General features: G+C 39.5%; 1 protein-coding gene across 2 annotated transcripts in view; it reads right to left on the minus strand.

The window, feature by feature from the left end:
• Positions 1-18,331, minus strand: part of FHOD3 (formin homology 2 domain containing 3) — a 652,884-nt gene that overhangs the window by 298,232 nt on the left and 336,321 nt on the right. For both annotated transcript variants that reach the window (XM_065398378.1, XM_065398377.1), the window contains exon 5: positions 14,423-14,528. In XM_065398378.1, coding sequence (XP_065254450.1) covers positions 14,423-14,528 — 106 coding nt within the window. The remainder of the gene's footprint in view (positions 1-14,422; positions 14,529-18,331) is intronic.

Raw genomic sequence — 18,331 nt, forward strand, 5'->3', positions numbered from 1 at the left:
AAAGCAATCTGTGCTACTGGTCTATACTTATACTTATAGCAGCTTAATTCCCTTTGTACGTTGGCTCAGCTGTGCTGGCCAGTGCATCCAGGAATCTATTTAAGTCCCGCCCTTGCCCATCTACACACTGACAACCTGCAGGGAGGTAGAGAATAGCAGTCACAGGGAGACTGCTCTCCTCCCTGTGCTGTACCACCCAGCATGGGTAAGTCTCTTCAGGGGAGTAAGCAGGTACATGACAGCAGGTTACAATCCTCTCCCCTATATTTTAGTCAAAAATGAACATGCACAAAGTGGTTTTCCTTGCATAGATACAATCCATGTAATCATACACGGATGTGCACCTGTCCCTGTTAACTGAACCTGTCTGAGCAAAACACATCTCCAGCCTAACAGCAGCACCCACAAAAGAGTGAATTCAGCCCTCCTCTACTTGTTCTCCTCCATAGAGTTTAAATGTCCAAATATCATTGGAATGTTTTCAATGCTTACATTATTAATCACTGGCTATTTATTTAAATAAAAAACAGATTATTATATGGAAAATAGTATTCAAATTTAAACACCCTCCAGTCAGGAAATGGAAAATATATTCTCATCCTCTCATTAACCTGAGCTCATTGCAAGTACTGTATATATAGTCTGATATACATTTAATAGCCTCGCTAGTAACCAACATGTTCATATACACTATGTAGGCCTGCTAATGCGACTAGGAGCTCTTTAATGCTTTCATTTCTTAAACTTTTTCTGCTTGAATTCATTCATCTCTTTTAATATTTGTATTACAGAAGCAACAAGAAGTCCCAGTAAGGATCGTTGCCCCAGTGTGTGGAACAGTATACAAAGATGAAATAAATGACAAGTTCTTCCTCAAAGACCTTACAATATAATGCTCTGATTCTGCAATTGGATCCATGGAGCAGACCCTGTGCAAGTACCTATGTAATATATTCAGAGGTAAGATTAAACTTCAAAGAAAGCCAAACAAATTAAAGTGTGGCAATGGACACCTAAGACTCCTCAGGAACTTTAACTCTGAGCTATAGTGATGTCATGCAATGGCTATACAATTATGATTGGTGCATAATAGTGCCTGTAGCCTCTGATTATATTAAACTGATTTTAAAAATACTTTAGACTTTTGTTGTTGTTGTTGTTCATGAACCATGAGGTATAACAAACTTTTTTTCCTCCCTGTAAAATTCTTAATCTCTTCCACTTCCCATGATCAGGGCATCTTCCTCCATGAGGTACTTCAGTCTTGCGGATCACTAGGGATATCACAGCTATTCCAGATGTGTGTCAGAGCACCGTGTTTGAAAGTGGCGGGATGGAGAGAGGTAAATCTGTTGTTTTTCCAACACTGTCCAGTAGTGTATATCCTACAAAACTATTGACTACTGGCATGGTGCATTGTGTGTGTGAGCGCACTCTTTACTCCATGCAAATTCTCTCTCACGAATCAGTCTTGCTATACACCAAACTCAAAGATTATAGCAAAAAAGCAAACAAAAAACCCCACAACAACAACAGGGGGAGAAATACTCTCTCACACAGTGCCAGCCCCACCCTCCTACTAGTTGGTATCAGCACAGTGTGTTCAAAACTGGTTCTATCCAAAATGGCTTTAAAGACCCCAGGGATGGCTTTTCAGGACCACTTACGCTTTGCTCAGTAGTTAAGGATGTGCATTTTTTATGGTTCAATTCCTCATTTTTCACAGTCTGCATAGCCCAAAGTGTCACATTTCATGGGAATTTCACAAAGCATAAAATTACACACAAACTTAAGATTAATTTTCATGTAGGCAGAAAGCAAATCGAAGCCTTCCAGACCCAGTCAGCTTTAAAAACAAGGGAAATCCATAATTTTATAGTGTTATTGCTTAATTCCATGTAGACTATCAGAATCCTATATCCTCCTCATCAGTAGTCATAACATGAAAGGGCATTTCATATTGTGCACAGAGGAAGGAACAGCTCAGTTTATTTGTAGACTTGTAAATTACTATATAGAGGTTAAACTTATGAACTCAAATTTGTTTCAATGCCAATTCCCATCCCAGACTGGGAAGACACATTCTCTGTACAATCTGTATTAGGATAAACTGACTCTCTTTGCAGATGTATCATACATCAGAATCATATCCAGGGATGAGGAAGGGAAGCATCATTTTACAGCCTAAAAGACACTTCAGATTATATTTTTTGTAGGAAACGGTCATGGAATGCGTTAATAAATCAATTTTAATAAAAATGTAATTTAAAAGTGTTCAGATGGGAACTGTGGAAAGGAAATGTTTTTTATAAACATAGAGGGAAAGGAAGGAGGATGCTTTCTGCCTTTAAAATTGTATGTTTTCAAGGTCAAGCTCTTTTGTACAAATAAACAAATTCAGCTAGTCTTAAAGAGACATTCCCAGAGGTGCCAGAGGGGCTCAGCTACTGAACCAAGACAGCCCACTGTACATCTCGGTAATCACACAGATGGTATAATATACCCTGTTTTTAGCAAAGCAGAGTATCATACTCAAGCGTTTCTTTCAAAACCAATGGGCTGATGTGACTGGGTGCTTACCCCATGCACATTAGCCAATCTCACAGGCACACAAGACATAATGGTAACAGGACAACTGCAGTCATACTGTTTTAGTACTTTTAAATCAGAACAGAGATGTTTTGAAGCCCTTCTTAGGATGTAGCAGTAGTAGGTATTGAGCTATCACTACATCTGTCTGTCTGTCTCTCCCCACGACTATTAAGTGATCTTAGAATGATATGGACTAAGATGTCACCCATGGCAGGTGTCCAAGTATGTGAAACATCTTTTCCATAGAAAGATCTTCTATGTTAAATCCAAGAGAAAGTAATTCAGTTGCACCAGAATACTTTTATTAGATTGTATCTTTCATGCTGAAGATTACACTGAGATACTCATTCACTGTTATGATATACAAAAGATCCTGTGTAGGTGGTTTCATCTGATGGCTACTTGGCAGCCTTTTACAAAATGAATGAGTGGTACTCTAGTATAGTTTCCAGCAGACAAGCGTCTACATCACTGAAATCACTGACATCCTTGTTAGCAGGCTCAGCAGACAGACCAAAAATGGAATGTACCAAGAGAATGAACTGTCAACTCACTCTTGGTGGTGATCCACTTAGGCCTGGTCTACACTGGGGGGGGAGGGGGGGGAGAAATCGACCTAAGATACTCAACTTCAGCTACGAGAATAGCGTAGCTGAAGTCGACGTATCTTAGGTCAACTTACCTCATGTCCTCACGGCGCAGGGTCGACTGCCGCCGCTCCCCCGTCGACTCCGCTTCCGCCTCTCACCACGGTGGAGTACAGGAGTCGAGGGCAGAGTGATCAGGGATCGATTATTCGTGTCTACGCTAGACACGATAAATCAATCCCTGATAGATTGATCACTACCCGCCAATCCGGCGGGTAGTGTAGACGTACCTTTAGATGGTCAAGCTTTAAGAATATTGCTGAGGGTTTTTTTGAGCAGCTAATAAAGGCCCAGGCCCATGCTGTATTTGTTCTGTGACTAGCAGAGGATTTTATATGCTTTTTTTAAATAAATAAAGAAAGAACGAACGAACTACTCTGTATTGAATGCTTAGGAAAAAAATCAATCAACTTCAGAATTATGCACAGAATAGAATAATGAATGTTGGGGAGGGTCACAGAGTGGGAGCTGCAAGTTTTGATGTCAGGCCCTGGAAAATGAGAGATGAAGGTAAGCTTCTGCCCAGTAATGTGCTGAATTCTCCTGGTATGCTATTTATTTGGGGTATTCAGCATATCATTCTAAAACAGGGGTCGGCAACCTTTCAGAAGTGGTGTGCTGTGTCTTCATTTATTCACTCTAATTTAAGGTTTTGCATGGCAGTAATATATTTTAACATTTTTAGAAGGTCTCTTCTAAAAGTCTATAATATATAACTAAACTATTGTTGTATGTATGGATTCTGCAACAAGAGAATTTTAATCAACTGTTTCCATTGTCTACTAACAAAACTTCAGCCCTCACTTTTTCCTTCCTCTAACCTCACCTCAACACCTTCAGGCATGGCATGTCCAGTGATAGATATTAACCAGATGCTGTTCTACAACAGACCCATGGCCAGGACGGAGTTGTTTCAGGAATCTGATTTCCCAGAATGTACAAGAATAGACATTTGTTCTAAAGCTGGTGCTCAGGTGACATCACATGCCTCTTGTTTTATAAATAGGCATAACTGCTGGGGGCATTAGTACAGGTTCTGTTATTAAACTGATTGGCTGCTACCATAGATATCCACAAACCATAAGATGTTTGAGTATCTACATGAAATTCTGACTGATGGAATTGTTTCTGAACTCATTTGGAAGTAGCAGATATTATATAACAAATGGCAAATCAGATTATTGTATTCAAATTCATTACCAATTCTGAAATCTATTTTCTGCCATAACACCTAATCATAATGTGATTTGCCTTACATATTTTGTTCTATTTGTCTTTGATGAGATAGATAATATTATTAAACTATTTTGTTCAAGTTTGCAAAAATAAAGATATTAGGATTGAGTTAATACAGTACACCTCTACCCCGATATAACGCGACCCAATAGAATACGAATTCTGATATAACACAGTAAAGCAGTGTTTTACTTTGGGGGGGGGAGGGGCTACGCACTCCAGCAGATCAAAGCAAGTTCGATATAACACCGTTTCACCTATAACGCGGTAAAAATTTTTGGCTCCCGAGGACAGCGTTATATCGAGGTAGAGGTGTAGTGGACAGAGTCTGAATCCAAAGCAGGAAAGATTGATCATTTAATAATAAATAACTTCTCACATTTACAATGTTTTTTATCTAAAAGTCTCAATGCAGTTTACAAAGGTTAGGCTCATTTTACCTATTACCAAACTGAAGCACAGAGAAGTTCATTGACATCATGCCTATGGTCTCACAGTAAGACAATGAAAAGTCCAACCCAGCGCTCTAAAATTAGATTTAGTTCCATTTTAACATGAGTGCTTGACTAGCACAATGTTTTGGGGATGCAATATAACAACTTTTTGCCTAAACAATATGGGTATGAATTGGGGACCAGAATGTGACTCGTGTTACTTTTTCCATAAGGGATGTTGTTATATTTCTGGGTTTCCTGCAGTTATTTCTCATTTATTTTCAGGGATACTGGTAAATTTCATATGACAAAGTGATTTAAAATTCATGAAAGGCCTTGTAAAAATTAGTAGAGTAAATACAATAACCAATTACAAAGTCTTACTGCATGCTTATTTTATTTGGTATAGAGCCAAAAAGGCATCATGGAAGCATAAAAAGAATCACACACAATGTATCTCATCCACACAAGTCCAAATAAATCTCCAAGTTCACAGGAAAGAAGAATACAACATGTTAATAGAGGATTGAAGTGCCACATTGGCTATGTTTATCAGACTGTTCACTCAGGTCTAATCCTATTAACCAACATGTCACCTTCCCTCAGGGTATTTTAGTTCCTTATCCTATGTCCGTCACAACAACCTAGAGCTTGATCCCTAGCCCACTAAAGTCAACAAGAAGACTCATTTACTTCGGTGAGCTTTGGATTAGGCCCTATCACAGTGAATTCTGCCAGCCCAACTCCTCTGTCTAAATGACTGTATTTGGAATAGGAAATTCGAGCATCAAAAGTGATACATCTTTAGATTTAGATGACACAATTAGTATTTTTTTGACCTTGCATGTGTAACTAGCTTGATTATATTCTAGAATGTTCTCTTTGGGTTACTCAGAGCACTGAAACAACAAGGTCATGCCACATGCACTCACGGGCAATGTTACATCTGTTCCTGACTAGAAAGTGTCCCTTTCAGGTTCATTTCAAGTTTCTTTTCAGGTGTATTATTGTTGACTAGAAAATATAAAATTGCTTAATTCAGGACATTATCTTTGAGCAACAAGTTCTTGAACTGTGGCTCCAACTAATTATTATTTATTATTTGTATTACAGTAGTGCCTAGAAGTCCCAACCAAGATAAGGGGCCCACTGTGCTAGATACTCTGTAACAGATAGTAAGACACAGTCTCTGCCCTGAATAGCTTAGGGTTTGTCTTCACATAGAGCACTGCAGCTGGGGCACTGTAGCGCTTTAGTGAAGATGCTACTATGCTGATCAGAGAGCCTTTTCCATTGGCGTAGTTAATCCACTTCCATGAGAGGTGGTAGCTAGGTCGACAGGAGAAGTTCTCCCATCAACATAGCGCTATCTACACAGGGGGTTAGGTCAGTATAACTACGTCCCCTAAGGGTGTGGATTTTTTACACCCCTGAGTGTCGTAGTTATACCAATATAAGTCTGTACTGTAGACCTGGCCTTAGTCTAAATAAACAGAAAAGTCAGGCAAAGGGTTGGAGGGGAAACAGAGGCACAGTGAAGAGAACTAACCCAAGGTCACACAACAAGTCCAGTGGCAGAGCTAGGAAAAGAACAAGGGATCCTGAATCCCAGCCCCATCCACTGTATCACACATTGCCTCTCACTTACTTAGGGCTTGCCTTCATTGCAAGTTAGCTCAAATTTGTACACTTGAGCTACTACACTCGAGCTTGCCTAGTTCCAGTGAGAGTGATTGCACTTCAGAAACAACACCGGAGTTACTTATACAGGGTGATTTGATTAGCATCACAGAGCGATTGGATTAGCTGCTGCTGAGTTGTAACTTTAGCTGTTCTATCCCCAACTCATTACTAACTGGAGCATCACTTGATCATCAAACCCCTCGCCCCCACCAAATAAATAAAAACATAAATAAAAGGCCAGCTAGTTCATGCTTAAAGCACCACTTAACTTGAGTTAGAGTTTTCTGTGTGTGGACAGTCAAGTTAAGGGTAACACTTGATTTATAACTCAAGCTAACTGCCGTGAAAACACTCTTAGTGAGTTAAATTAGCTACTGCATTAAATGCCCGCAAACTCCATATTGTCTAAAAATGTAAGTTTATATTCAAATTTAAAAACAAACTTTTAAACAAATTCGCCAACTGTAAGGACCCCAGGGCACAATTTCACACAAGGTTATTATGGAGATATTGACTGATGGTCCCACTTTTCTTGTCACATTAGTCTTTTGATCTACAGGGATATATATTTTAACTAGGCCTGGCCTCCCATTTAAGTCCCTATTTTATGCCTACATAACTTGATTCCACAGCCTACATAACTTGAACTTTAGCACCTAGGTAATGATTTGAAACCAAAATTAGGCAGTTAGGGATACACACCCTGGCCCCACTCCAGGCGCCCTGCCATGGCCCCGCTCCCAGACCTCAGCCCCACTGCCAGGGCCTGGCTGCAGCCCTGTTCCTGGCCGTGGCTCTCCACCATGGATCTGGCCCTGTTCCCGGCACCTGGCCACAGCTCCACTGCTGGCCCTGGCTCCTGGCCCCGAAATTCAAGAGTAATGCAAAAATAAAGCCCTACCAACTGTGGGCATTTTTCTTCCACTTTTCTCCATTTCAATCTTCTCTTTTAATATTCTGATAACAGCCACCTCAATATTATCTTTCTAACTAGACCTACAGATATAGAGATACATACCCAAAAAGAGAGAGACTGCCATTTGATGGATCAGCAAAATAAAAAAAAAATAAAAACATTAAAAACCTTGCAACACTGAAATTTGCTCAGTTACCCCCAGGAAATTCAAACACCATACAATCAAGGTTATTTCTATAACGTACAAAGTATATTTTCACACTTTAAAACTAGCCCTATTATCTGCAAATCCCCCACCAAAACCATCATACTTGCACTGCTTCTGCCGTCCTCCATCCACATTCCATTGGAATCAATAGACTGTTATGATGTAGCTGGAAAACTCAACAATGGAACAGATGCTCTAGGACAGGGGTCGGCAACCTTTCAAAAGTGGTATGCTGTGTCTTCATTTATTCACTCTAATTTAAGGTTTCACGTGCCAGTAATACATTTTAATGTTTTTAGAAGGTCTCTTTCTATAAGTCTATAATATATAAATAAACTATTGTTGTATGTAAAGTAAATAGGGTTTTTAAAATGTTTAAGAAGCTTCATTTAAAATGAAATTAAAATGCAGAGCCCCCCGGACCAGTGGCCAGGACCCGGGCAGTGTGAGTGCCACTGAAAATCAGCTCGTGTGCCACCTTTGGCACGCGTGCCATAGGTTGCCTACCCCTGCTCTAGGATATTCAGTAAAAAAAATAAAATAGAAAATCTTCCTTTTTGGATTATTTTTCAGCTATGTCTAACCAAGACTCTTTTCCTGCTCAGTGTTTACATCAGTGACCTATTTTTAAGTATATTTCATATCTACAGTATTTACCACACTGATGGCATTATTCCTTTAGAGTCCATTGAAACTTTCCGTTGACTACAGTCGGCTTTGGATTAGGCCCGTGTTGATTAAAAGTGACTATTTCTGAACACGTCTGTTTCCAGTTAGTATAAAGAAATGCTATTTGAGTAACTTTAGGCCCAGTGGTTATTAACTGAGAATGAATAACCACTGCAGCTAAATAACCATTAGATGAAAAGTAAACAAAGAGAAAAGGCACTAGCTAGTATTGTTTCAGGATGTCCTGGAGACAAAGCAGTGTTTAGTGCTCCATAGGATGGATGTTTGGAGGATGATAACAAAAGAAAACCCATTTGCAAAGGTATTCATAGACAATGCTGCTTTGTTGGGCACCAATCAATAGATAAACGTGTCCCACTCTTTAGCAATGTAACAGTTTTACAAAAACTGTCCTTGGTTCATTTGTATTCTACGCAATAGACACACTTATCTGCTACTCATTTACTAAATATAGAAAATGAAACTCTTTCGACTAGTCATTCTTCTGGCAGCACCTTCTGCCTTGAAGCTCAGTAGATCATTCTAAACTGCCCAGAAAAGCAAACTCACAAACAGGAAGCTTTGGAGTGAAACAATAAATAAAACTTAAAAAAAACCAAACAACAAAGTTTGTCCCCATGAAATTAGTTCCAGAAAGCAAAGACTGGTATTAAACAACCTAACAATGTTAACATGACTGTTGGACTTCCACTGGCTTCTGGAAAATTAACTCTTGACATGGATGCTGGCATCCAATTCCATAGAAATCTCTCTGACTAAACACCTCTTAAACTCTTCCATCAAAAATAACTACCGGGTAAGTTAATGTTGCATGCTTATGCACTAGAAAGTCAGGAAATTTCCTGATTAGGGTTGGAGTTAATGGCAACACTACAATAAAAGAATAGTGCCTTCAATGAAAGCTACAGTGGAATTGAATTGGGATATGAAACTTGGGCCAAATCATATCCTTTTTGTAGTTTAGGCTGAACACTCTCCAGAAGGAGGGTAAATCCCACTGCATAGGGTATTAGGAGTCTGGTACACCCTGCTTGCATGCTGGAAGCATTCAGTGACACACGCTACCTCATTATATTGTTGTATTGCCATCACTTAACATGTTGTTCAAAGCCCATGGCACTGTCTCAACTTCTCGAGTTCTTATTCTGATGCATTTAAAATCCCTATGTTCAACCAGAACTCTACAGCTGTACATTTTAAAACATCATATTCGATTTATATTACATACATGGTTATCATGAAAAACCTTAAACCATTTCCTACAGTCATCCAAAAATAATAAATCAGAAAAAATATTATTCTCACATGACGTATACTTAATGTTTCTTCTCAACAGCCTCCTCATATTTTTGGATAGGGTTGGATACACTGTACTTTCAAGCCTATCTTTATCTCACTGCACATACAGAAAGCACCCACTGGTTCCTGGAACTGAAAACAGCTGACAAAGGCTTGAAATAATAATGGACTTCAAGCAGCCTGAAAGTCAGTCAGGACTTAAATTCAATTTCTAAAGAAAACACAGATATAGGAAAATGCTAAAACATATATATATTTTTCCTTACTACATTTATAGAGGAAGGGATATATACCGGGGGGGGGGGAGGGGGAGGGAGGGAAAAGAGAGAGAGAGAGAGACTGCAGTTTGATCCATCAGCAAAACATTAAAATCTCTTAACATCAACTGTACTTTAAGATGTGCCTTATAGGGCTCATAGCCCTATAAATACTGTGACAAACCCAGACCAGTGGGGTACAGGAGTCTGGTAAAGGGCAAATATACTGGTCACTGGATGAGTAGTTTTCTGTTCCCTGAGTGACCAGAGCAGGGGCTGCACTAGAGTAATCAGGAACCTGCTAGAACCAGTTAAGGCAGGCAGGCTAATTAGGACACCTGGAGCCAATTAAGAGAAGCTTCTAGAATCAATTAAGGCAGGCTAATCAGGGCACCTGGGTTTTAAAAAGGAGCTCACTTCAGTTTGTGGTGTGAGAAGCTGGTAGCAAGAGGTGCAAGGAGCTGAGAGGGTATGCTGCTGGAGGACTGAGGAGCACAAGCGTTATCAGACACCAGGAGGAAGGTCCTGTGGTGAGAATAAGGAAGGTGTTTGGAGGAGACCATGGGGAAGTAGCCCAGGGAGTTATAGCTGTCATGCAGCTGTTACAGGAGGCACTATAGACAGCTGCAATCCACAGGGCCCTGGGCTGGAACCCAGAGTAGAGGGTGGGCCCAGGTCCCTCCCCCCCAAACCTCCCAATTGACCTGGACTGTGGGTTCTTCCAGAGGGGAAGGTCTCTGGGCTGTTCCCCCAACCCACATGGTGAATCTCTGAGGCAAGAAAATCCACCAATAAGCGCAGGACCTACCAAGATAGAGGAGGAACTTTGTCACACTACTTAATGGCCAAGATTTTCATCCACACTTAAGGCAGGTCTACACTAACCCCCCAATTCGAACTAAGGTACGCAACTTCAGCTACGTGAATAACGTAGCTGAAGTTCGAAGTACCTTAGTTCGAACTTACCTCAGTCCAGACACGGCAGGCAGGCTCCCCCGTCGACTCCGCGGTACTCCTCTCGCTGAGCAGGAGTACCGCAGTCGACGGTGAGCACTTCCGGGTTCAACTTATCGCATCCAGACAAGACACGATAAGTCGAACCCAGAAGTTCGATCGCTCACCGCCGAACTACCGGGTAAGTGTAGACCTACCCTTACATACAGCAGTATTTTATTTAGTTAGGTTTTTTTAACCTGTCTAGATGGTCACCTGTTGATAATAAGGCAACAGGGTTGTATACCAATTTTCTTGGTACAATCACTGAAAAGCAAGCTTCATATACACATGCTTTGAACATCAGTATTATGGGTCTAATCCAAACAAAGCCCACCTAAATCAATGGAAAAACTTTCATTGACTTTGTTTTGCTTTGAATTAGGCCTATAACACATACAGCTTTCCCACATGAAAGTATAGAAGATGCACATAGGTTACCAGACAGCAAATGTGAAAAATTGGGACGGAGGTAGGGGGGGTAATAGGAGCCCATATAAGAAAAAGACCCCAAAATTGGGACTGTCCTTATAAAATCGGGACATCTGGTCACCCTAGATGCACACCAAGAATTTGACCATTTTAATCCTGCTAAATCTGATGGCATTAGGATGTCCTTCTGGGAATACATAAATACATTATTTATTGTTGAAAAGCAGATGATGTGGATGGATGTATTACTGCCACTCATTCAACCTGTGAATGTCAAATGACATTCCAACAAGGAGGAGGTACAGATAGCATGCTGCAAGCTCATATAGATGAGGCCACATCACACAGACAATGCCAAATGCAGGCATTAGAAAGCTGACTTGCCTAATACTAATAGATTATTACTCTGAAACTTTAGCACCTCTGTATGGAATTACTATGCTCAAGTAAGGAAGACTCACTGTAATCCTAGAGGGAAATCCATGTTTCTCACTAATTTATTTTGCAAATTCTCTTTGATATTTCCTATATCCGAAACACTTATTCCCTGTAAAATCTCTAGAGACAGAGAGCCAGATTGTCAGCTAGTGTTTATTAGTGAAGCTCCATGCCAGTGGATGGTGCTCCACCAATTAACACCAGCTGAGGATCAGATTTTTTCCCCCACTGTATTTGTTTTCTTATTTTCTTTTCTATTTTTTCCTTAGTGTCATTCTGGCTAATTGCTTCTGTATAACTTTTCCTCAGAGCTGTAAAGAAAGGATCTTATTTAGTGTTCATGTATTATATTTCAGTTAATTAAGCAGCAGTTGATGGGATGACTAAATCAATTAACCAGATAAGCATTAATAAATTTAAAATATTACTGGATCTAGCTGCTTTGTGATCAAATACTAACATTGCCTGTGGATTACCAGTAATGATTTGGTTTTACATAAACTTTTCATGTTTTCACAAAGAAATAGATGTCAATGCCGTCTTTCAAATACTGTAGCACTAAGGGGAATAAGTCCAGACTCCACAATTATAATAAATACATAGATTCGTTGGAGATTATTTCTTATTCGTCATACAATTAATTCTGGTCCTGTCTTCGAGTCTCTTATTTAAAGGGATACTTTCAACTCAAATGTACTATTTTAAATACCTAGCTCTTAAGCCATCTTTCTGTCTATGTATTTAATTCGTATTTGGCTCCTCAGGGTGTGGTTTGTTTTTCCGTTGAGGGTTTTATGGAAGGTAAATGAACCAGGCTGATAACTGTAAAGACTCTTATAAACAGCTGCATGGGAGTATTTAAATGGAGCATCTGCCAAACATGCATTCTTCTTGAGTCTCCCTGTTTACCAAGAGGAGTTGCTGCTGGCGAAGCCATCAGGGTTGTACAGGTCCTCTCATATGAACAATCTCCCACCTACCCCCGCCCCTGAGAAGGAGGCAAGGAGAAGCTGCAATTGGCTGGAACCCTAGTTTGGTGGCTAATGAGGAGCAAACACAACCTGGAGCAACTGCCACTGCTTGCAACCTGGGCTTTCTTGTTAAATGAAAACCACTGCCCCTTCTGAGCTAGGGTGATTTTTAAATTGATGCTGTGAATGATATAGTTCTCCCCTCTCTCACCCACATACAGAGCTATGAAGCCTTTCCAACTCACTAGGACAAATTTTCAAAAACATCCTATAAAATTGTGTCTGGAATTTCAGAAGATTTTTAATAGGGTTTAGCAACATAGTCATAGGGACTGACAAGGGAGGAGAGAAGAGAATGCACCTTGTAATGTTTAAATTTTCCAGCTCTCCCCTTTAACACTGCCTGATCATAGAGTCATAGAAATGTAGGGAGAGAAGGGACCTTGAGAAGTCATCAGGTCCAGCTCCCTCTGCCAAGGAAGAACCAAGTATACCTAGACCATTCCTGACAGGTGTTTGTCCACCCTGTTTTTAAAAAAAACAAACCCAGTGATGGTGATTCCACAACCTCTCTTGGAAGCCTAGTCCAGAGCTTTTCCCTAATATCTAACCTGAATCTCCCTTGCTGCAGATTAAGCCCATTATTTCTTGTTCTACCTTCAGTGGGGATGGAGAACAACTCATCACCATCCTTTTTATAACATCTCTTTACATATTTGAAGATTAACAGGTCCCCCCTCAATCTTCTTTTCTTAAGACTAATTGTGCCCGTTTTTTTTAACCTTTCCTGACAGGTCAGAGTTTGTAAACCTTTTATCGTTTTTGTTGCTCTCCTCTGGACTCTCTTCAATTTGTCTACATCTTTTCTAAAGTGTGGCACCCAGAAATGGAAACAGTACTCCAACTGAAGCCTTAGCAGTGCTGACCAGCATGGGGCAATTAGCTCCCATACTGTTAATACACCCAGAATGGTGGTAGTCATTTTCACGACTGTATCACATTGTTGACTCATATTCCATTTGCGATCCACTGTAACCCCCAGATCTTTTTCAGCAGTACTACTGCCCATCCAGTTATTCCCAATTTTGTTGTTGTACATTTGATTTTTCCTTCCTATGGGAAGCACTTTGCACTTGTCTTTACTGAATTTCATCTTGTTAAAACTGGTGTCATCTGCAAATTTTATAAGCATTCTCTCCACTCCATTATCTAAGTCATTAATGAAAATATTGAATGGTACCAGATCCACAGCAGACCCCTCTGAGATCCCCACTAGATACACCATCCCAGTTTGACAGGAAACCATGGATAACTATTATTTGAGTACTGTCTTTCAGCCAGTTGTGCACTCCCCTTATAGTAAATTCATGTAGACCATATTTCTCTAGTTTGCTTATTTGAATGTCACATTGGACTGATGATGTATTTGCATGGAATCTATTCCACTGCTTTAAAAGTAACACTCTTCCACAACACATAAAAACTCACTCACTGGGAGACCCATTATGAATAGCTAACCACTGCAAATTATTCAAACGTGTTTGAATCCTTGATGTAGTAGGTTGGAGCAGATTTGTCAGTAAGATTCACTGCAGGAAACACAGCTTCTGAGTTCACTTACTATACCTCTTAAGATGTAGTTCTGATAGTTCTGGTCTGCCTCAGCTCCCACTTTTATCAAGCAAGTCAGGCCTTCAGCCACAACAAACTCATGAACCAAATCCTTGTCATCCTGCCAAAGAAGAGAAAGGGAGAGAAAACAGAGATACTACATTACAAATCTCAAAGACAAGGAAACATTTTTTGTCACAATAACATGAACTAAATATATATGGTCTGTGGTTTTTACTTTCTATTCAAATTAAATATGAGCATACTCTTTTTCTATAAGTCAGAACTGGACCAAGAATTCTTCTATCAACCAAGCCAAGTATACTGGATGTCCAGTTGACTACGCTATGGCACTCAGGGTGTAAAATTTTTCATAGCCCAGAGCGACATAGCTAGGTCAATCTAATTTTTAGGTGTAGACGAGGCCTTTTAAAGGTATGTCTACACTACAATTAAACACCCACAGTTGGCCCATGTCAGCTGACTTGGTCTGCAGGGCTGTAAAATTGAAGTGTAGACTTCAGGGCTCGGTCTGGAGCCCAGACTCTGGGACCCTCCCCCCTCTTGTGCTCCAGTCTGAGCCCAAACATGTACACTGCAATTTTACAGCCCAATAGCCCAAGCCCCGCAAGCCCAAGCCCATGACCATCCGAGGGTGTTCAATTGCAGTGTAGACATACCCTAAGAATCTGTGGCAATATCAGCAAGTATAGGCCACTTCAGTCTCTTGGCATAAATTCAACCGAAGTATTTATAGTAGTTGCCATAAAATATGGATATTTATTTCACTGTAATCATAGTATGTGTGATATTAATTAAACTTTAAGTGAGAAAATACAATGGTAAATTTAATGACTGAGGGTAGTTAAATTCCCCCTACATTCGTATGTAAAAGTCATATAAAATTTCATGCAAAATGATTTTATGTTTACTATAGGGGTATTTTTAATAACCATTCTTTGGAATTTACTAGACAAGTACATCTCTTTTATGAAATTTTGCTAGAGTACAAACTGAGTAGGGATTGCAGGATTTGACCCAACGTTTTCAGTTGGTTGGTTTTTTTTTTTGTTTTTTTTTTACATAGGACTATAATGTAGAGAAATGAGGATGTGACAGCATCCAGAAGAACTGTATGCACCAGGGTTAGATTTTTTTCCCATTAAAGTTTATATCCATTTCTAAGACTAATAGCGTAGAAAGTTTTTTGCTTAAATAATAGGAATTGAATGAAATCCTTTCTAAATTGTAAAAATGTACATAGTGCAAAAATCAGTGTCAAATACAGTGGCTGCCATTAAAAAGTCAACATTTACAGTTACCTCAGAGTAGTACTACATGACCTTAATATTTAAGTTCCTGGCACTTAAAGTCCTTCTACCCTGCAAAGAAGAATCTTTTCTCCAGGAAAGCATCAGAATTCACTTTGCAGGCCAAGTATAATTTCAAATGACATAATTTTACACATTTGGTATTATTAGTTTCATAGTCACCTTTCATATATTACCTCTATGATGGTATAGTGAGAAGATGACCAGGGGGAAAATAGTAACTTCGGCATCACAGGTTCTTTTTGTTAACCATTAATTATTTATTATGGCAACAGTAATACTTGTTGATTTAGGGAACAATATCCATAATTGTGAGAATAATTAACTACATCTGTGTCATTCTGATTAATAAAATACCACTCCTGGACTGTGGTTAACAATTTGCCATTAGTTAAATTTGCTTGTGGTGATTTATGCAAGTCATTTCTTGGACCACCAGTCTCTTATAATAATTAATTAATATATAATTAATGGAGATATCCCATCTCCTAGAACTGGAAGGGACCTTGAAAGGTCATCGAGTCCAGCCCCCTGCCTTCACTAGCAGGGACCAAGTACTGATTTTGCCCAGATCCCCAAGTGGCCCCCTCAAGGATTGAACTCACAACCCTGGGTTTAGCAGGCCAATGCTCAAACCACTGAGCTATCCCTCCCCCCCCATGCAGCACAATCTGGTGATTACAGTACTTCAGCTGCTGAAGAGGGCAGTACAGGTATTTAGAACACCCATGCCAACAGAATAGAGAGAAACATTTATATAAAAGAAAAGGCAGCCATTCAAAAACATGCCTAAACTTACAGAAAGCTGCTGGACAGTTAATTAAGCAGCAGTTGATGGGATGACTAAATCAATTAACCAGATAAGCATTAATAAATGTAAAATATTACTGGATCTAGCAGCTTTGTGATCACAGCTACTAACGTTGCCTGTGGATTACCAATAATGATTTGGTTTTACATAAACTTGTACATGTTTTCACAAAGAAATAGATGTCAATGGTAACTGCCATCTTTCAAATACTGTAGCACTAAGGGGAATAGGTCCAGACTCCACAATTATAATAAATACATAGATTCGTTGGAGATTATTTGTCATACAATTGATGGTGCTCACTGAGTTAGAAAACTGCAAAGTCATCTAAAGAATAAAGTGTTTGTCGTTTATGTTGATAATGCACTTATTAGGCTCTGAATTTTATACATTTGCTAGAGTGAAGAGTTAAATAATTTTAATAATTTGTTAGAACAGGTATATCTTCAAGCCATAAAGCATTCTGAGGGAAATTTATGCAACGGCAAATCTTGGGCCAGCTGGAAATGCTGGGGAAGGATTTGATTACTGAGTAATGCAGGAAGAGGTGAAAGATGTCCATCAAAATTTTTACCCCCAGCTAAGAATTATTTATCCTATTGAAAAGAATAAAAAGGAGAAGCCAACTCAAGTCAAGCTCATCCTTTAGTTCCCCCCCATAAACCTATGGTAAATAAATAAAACAGATTAGGAAATATGCATTAGACTTTGGTTTAGAACTCTACTTTTCTATAGATTTATATTTTTTCTTAAACATTAATGAAACACTGGTAAATATATTGTTTTAAGATTCACAATCCCTAGAAACCATCATACAGAGTCCTCAATTTAAACTATTAAATTGTAAGTGCAAATAGCAGATTTGATGAAGGGGACATAAACTTGCTCTATTTTTTTTTAACTATTTTGTTGATGTTCAAAGTTTTATAATGTGATTCTACCTCTGTGTTCAGCTCCATGGTAATGGTTGTATCAATAGTATAGAAAGGGACCAGACAGAAAGCGGGATCACAGAGTACACAGAGAAGTCTGTTTGGTAATATTGCATATATTTATTATAGTCTGACTCCTCTTGCTGAATAAAACAGGCTAGATTTTTGGCTGAGATGCACACATACAGGCTTGTCATAGCTCCATTGGAGTCAATGGAATTAAGACAATTTTCACCAGCTGAGGATCTGGCTCTGTCACTTTGGGCCAGATCATGGCCCATGGTAAACCCACTTTGTGTCTCTCCAAAAGCGCAAAGGGGAATTAAAGCTGCCCTACCTGGGCATCTGAGGATTTGCTGGTGTGGGGGAATCCTTGGCTGACAGAGTCAATATAGGAGGCTCTACTCCACCTACCGCCAGGCCCCTGACATAAAGGGCATGCCCAGGTATGCTCTGAGGCCTGTGGCCAGAGCATGCTGAGCTCTAGCAATCCTTGACTAGTGAAATGCCCTTGGAATCTATTACAAGTTGCACAACTAAGAGGATTGAGCTCTTCAATTCCAAGTCAATCTATCTCACATTAATTTGTATAAAACCTGTTGTCAAAATTTGCATTTTAAGGCAAAGTTCCAAAACTAACATTTTGCAGCAGCTGTTACACCGTCAAAAAATTTTTCAGTTGACTGAAAAAATGATGCAAGACAAAATGCATTCTAGACCTAAATCCATACCATTCCAGAATGTCTTGCGTAAGTCAGGAACGTATCTCCGACAATTAAGCAAAAAAAAAAAAAAACTTTTTCCGTAAATTGGATTTGCATAACCCGGGGAGCATCTGTAATACCAATCT

Source organism: Emys orbicularis, chromosome 2 (assembly GCF_028017835.1).
Source record: "Emys orbicularis isolate rEmyOrb1 chromosome 2, rEmyOrb1.hap1, whole genome shotgun sequence".
NCBI lineage: Eukaryota > Metazoa > Chordata > Testudines > Emydidae > Emys > Emys orbicularis.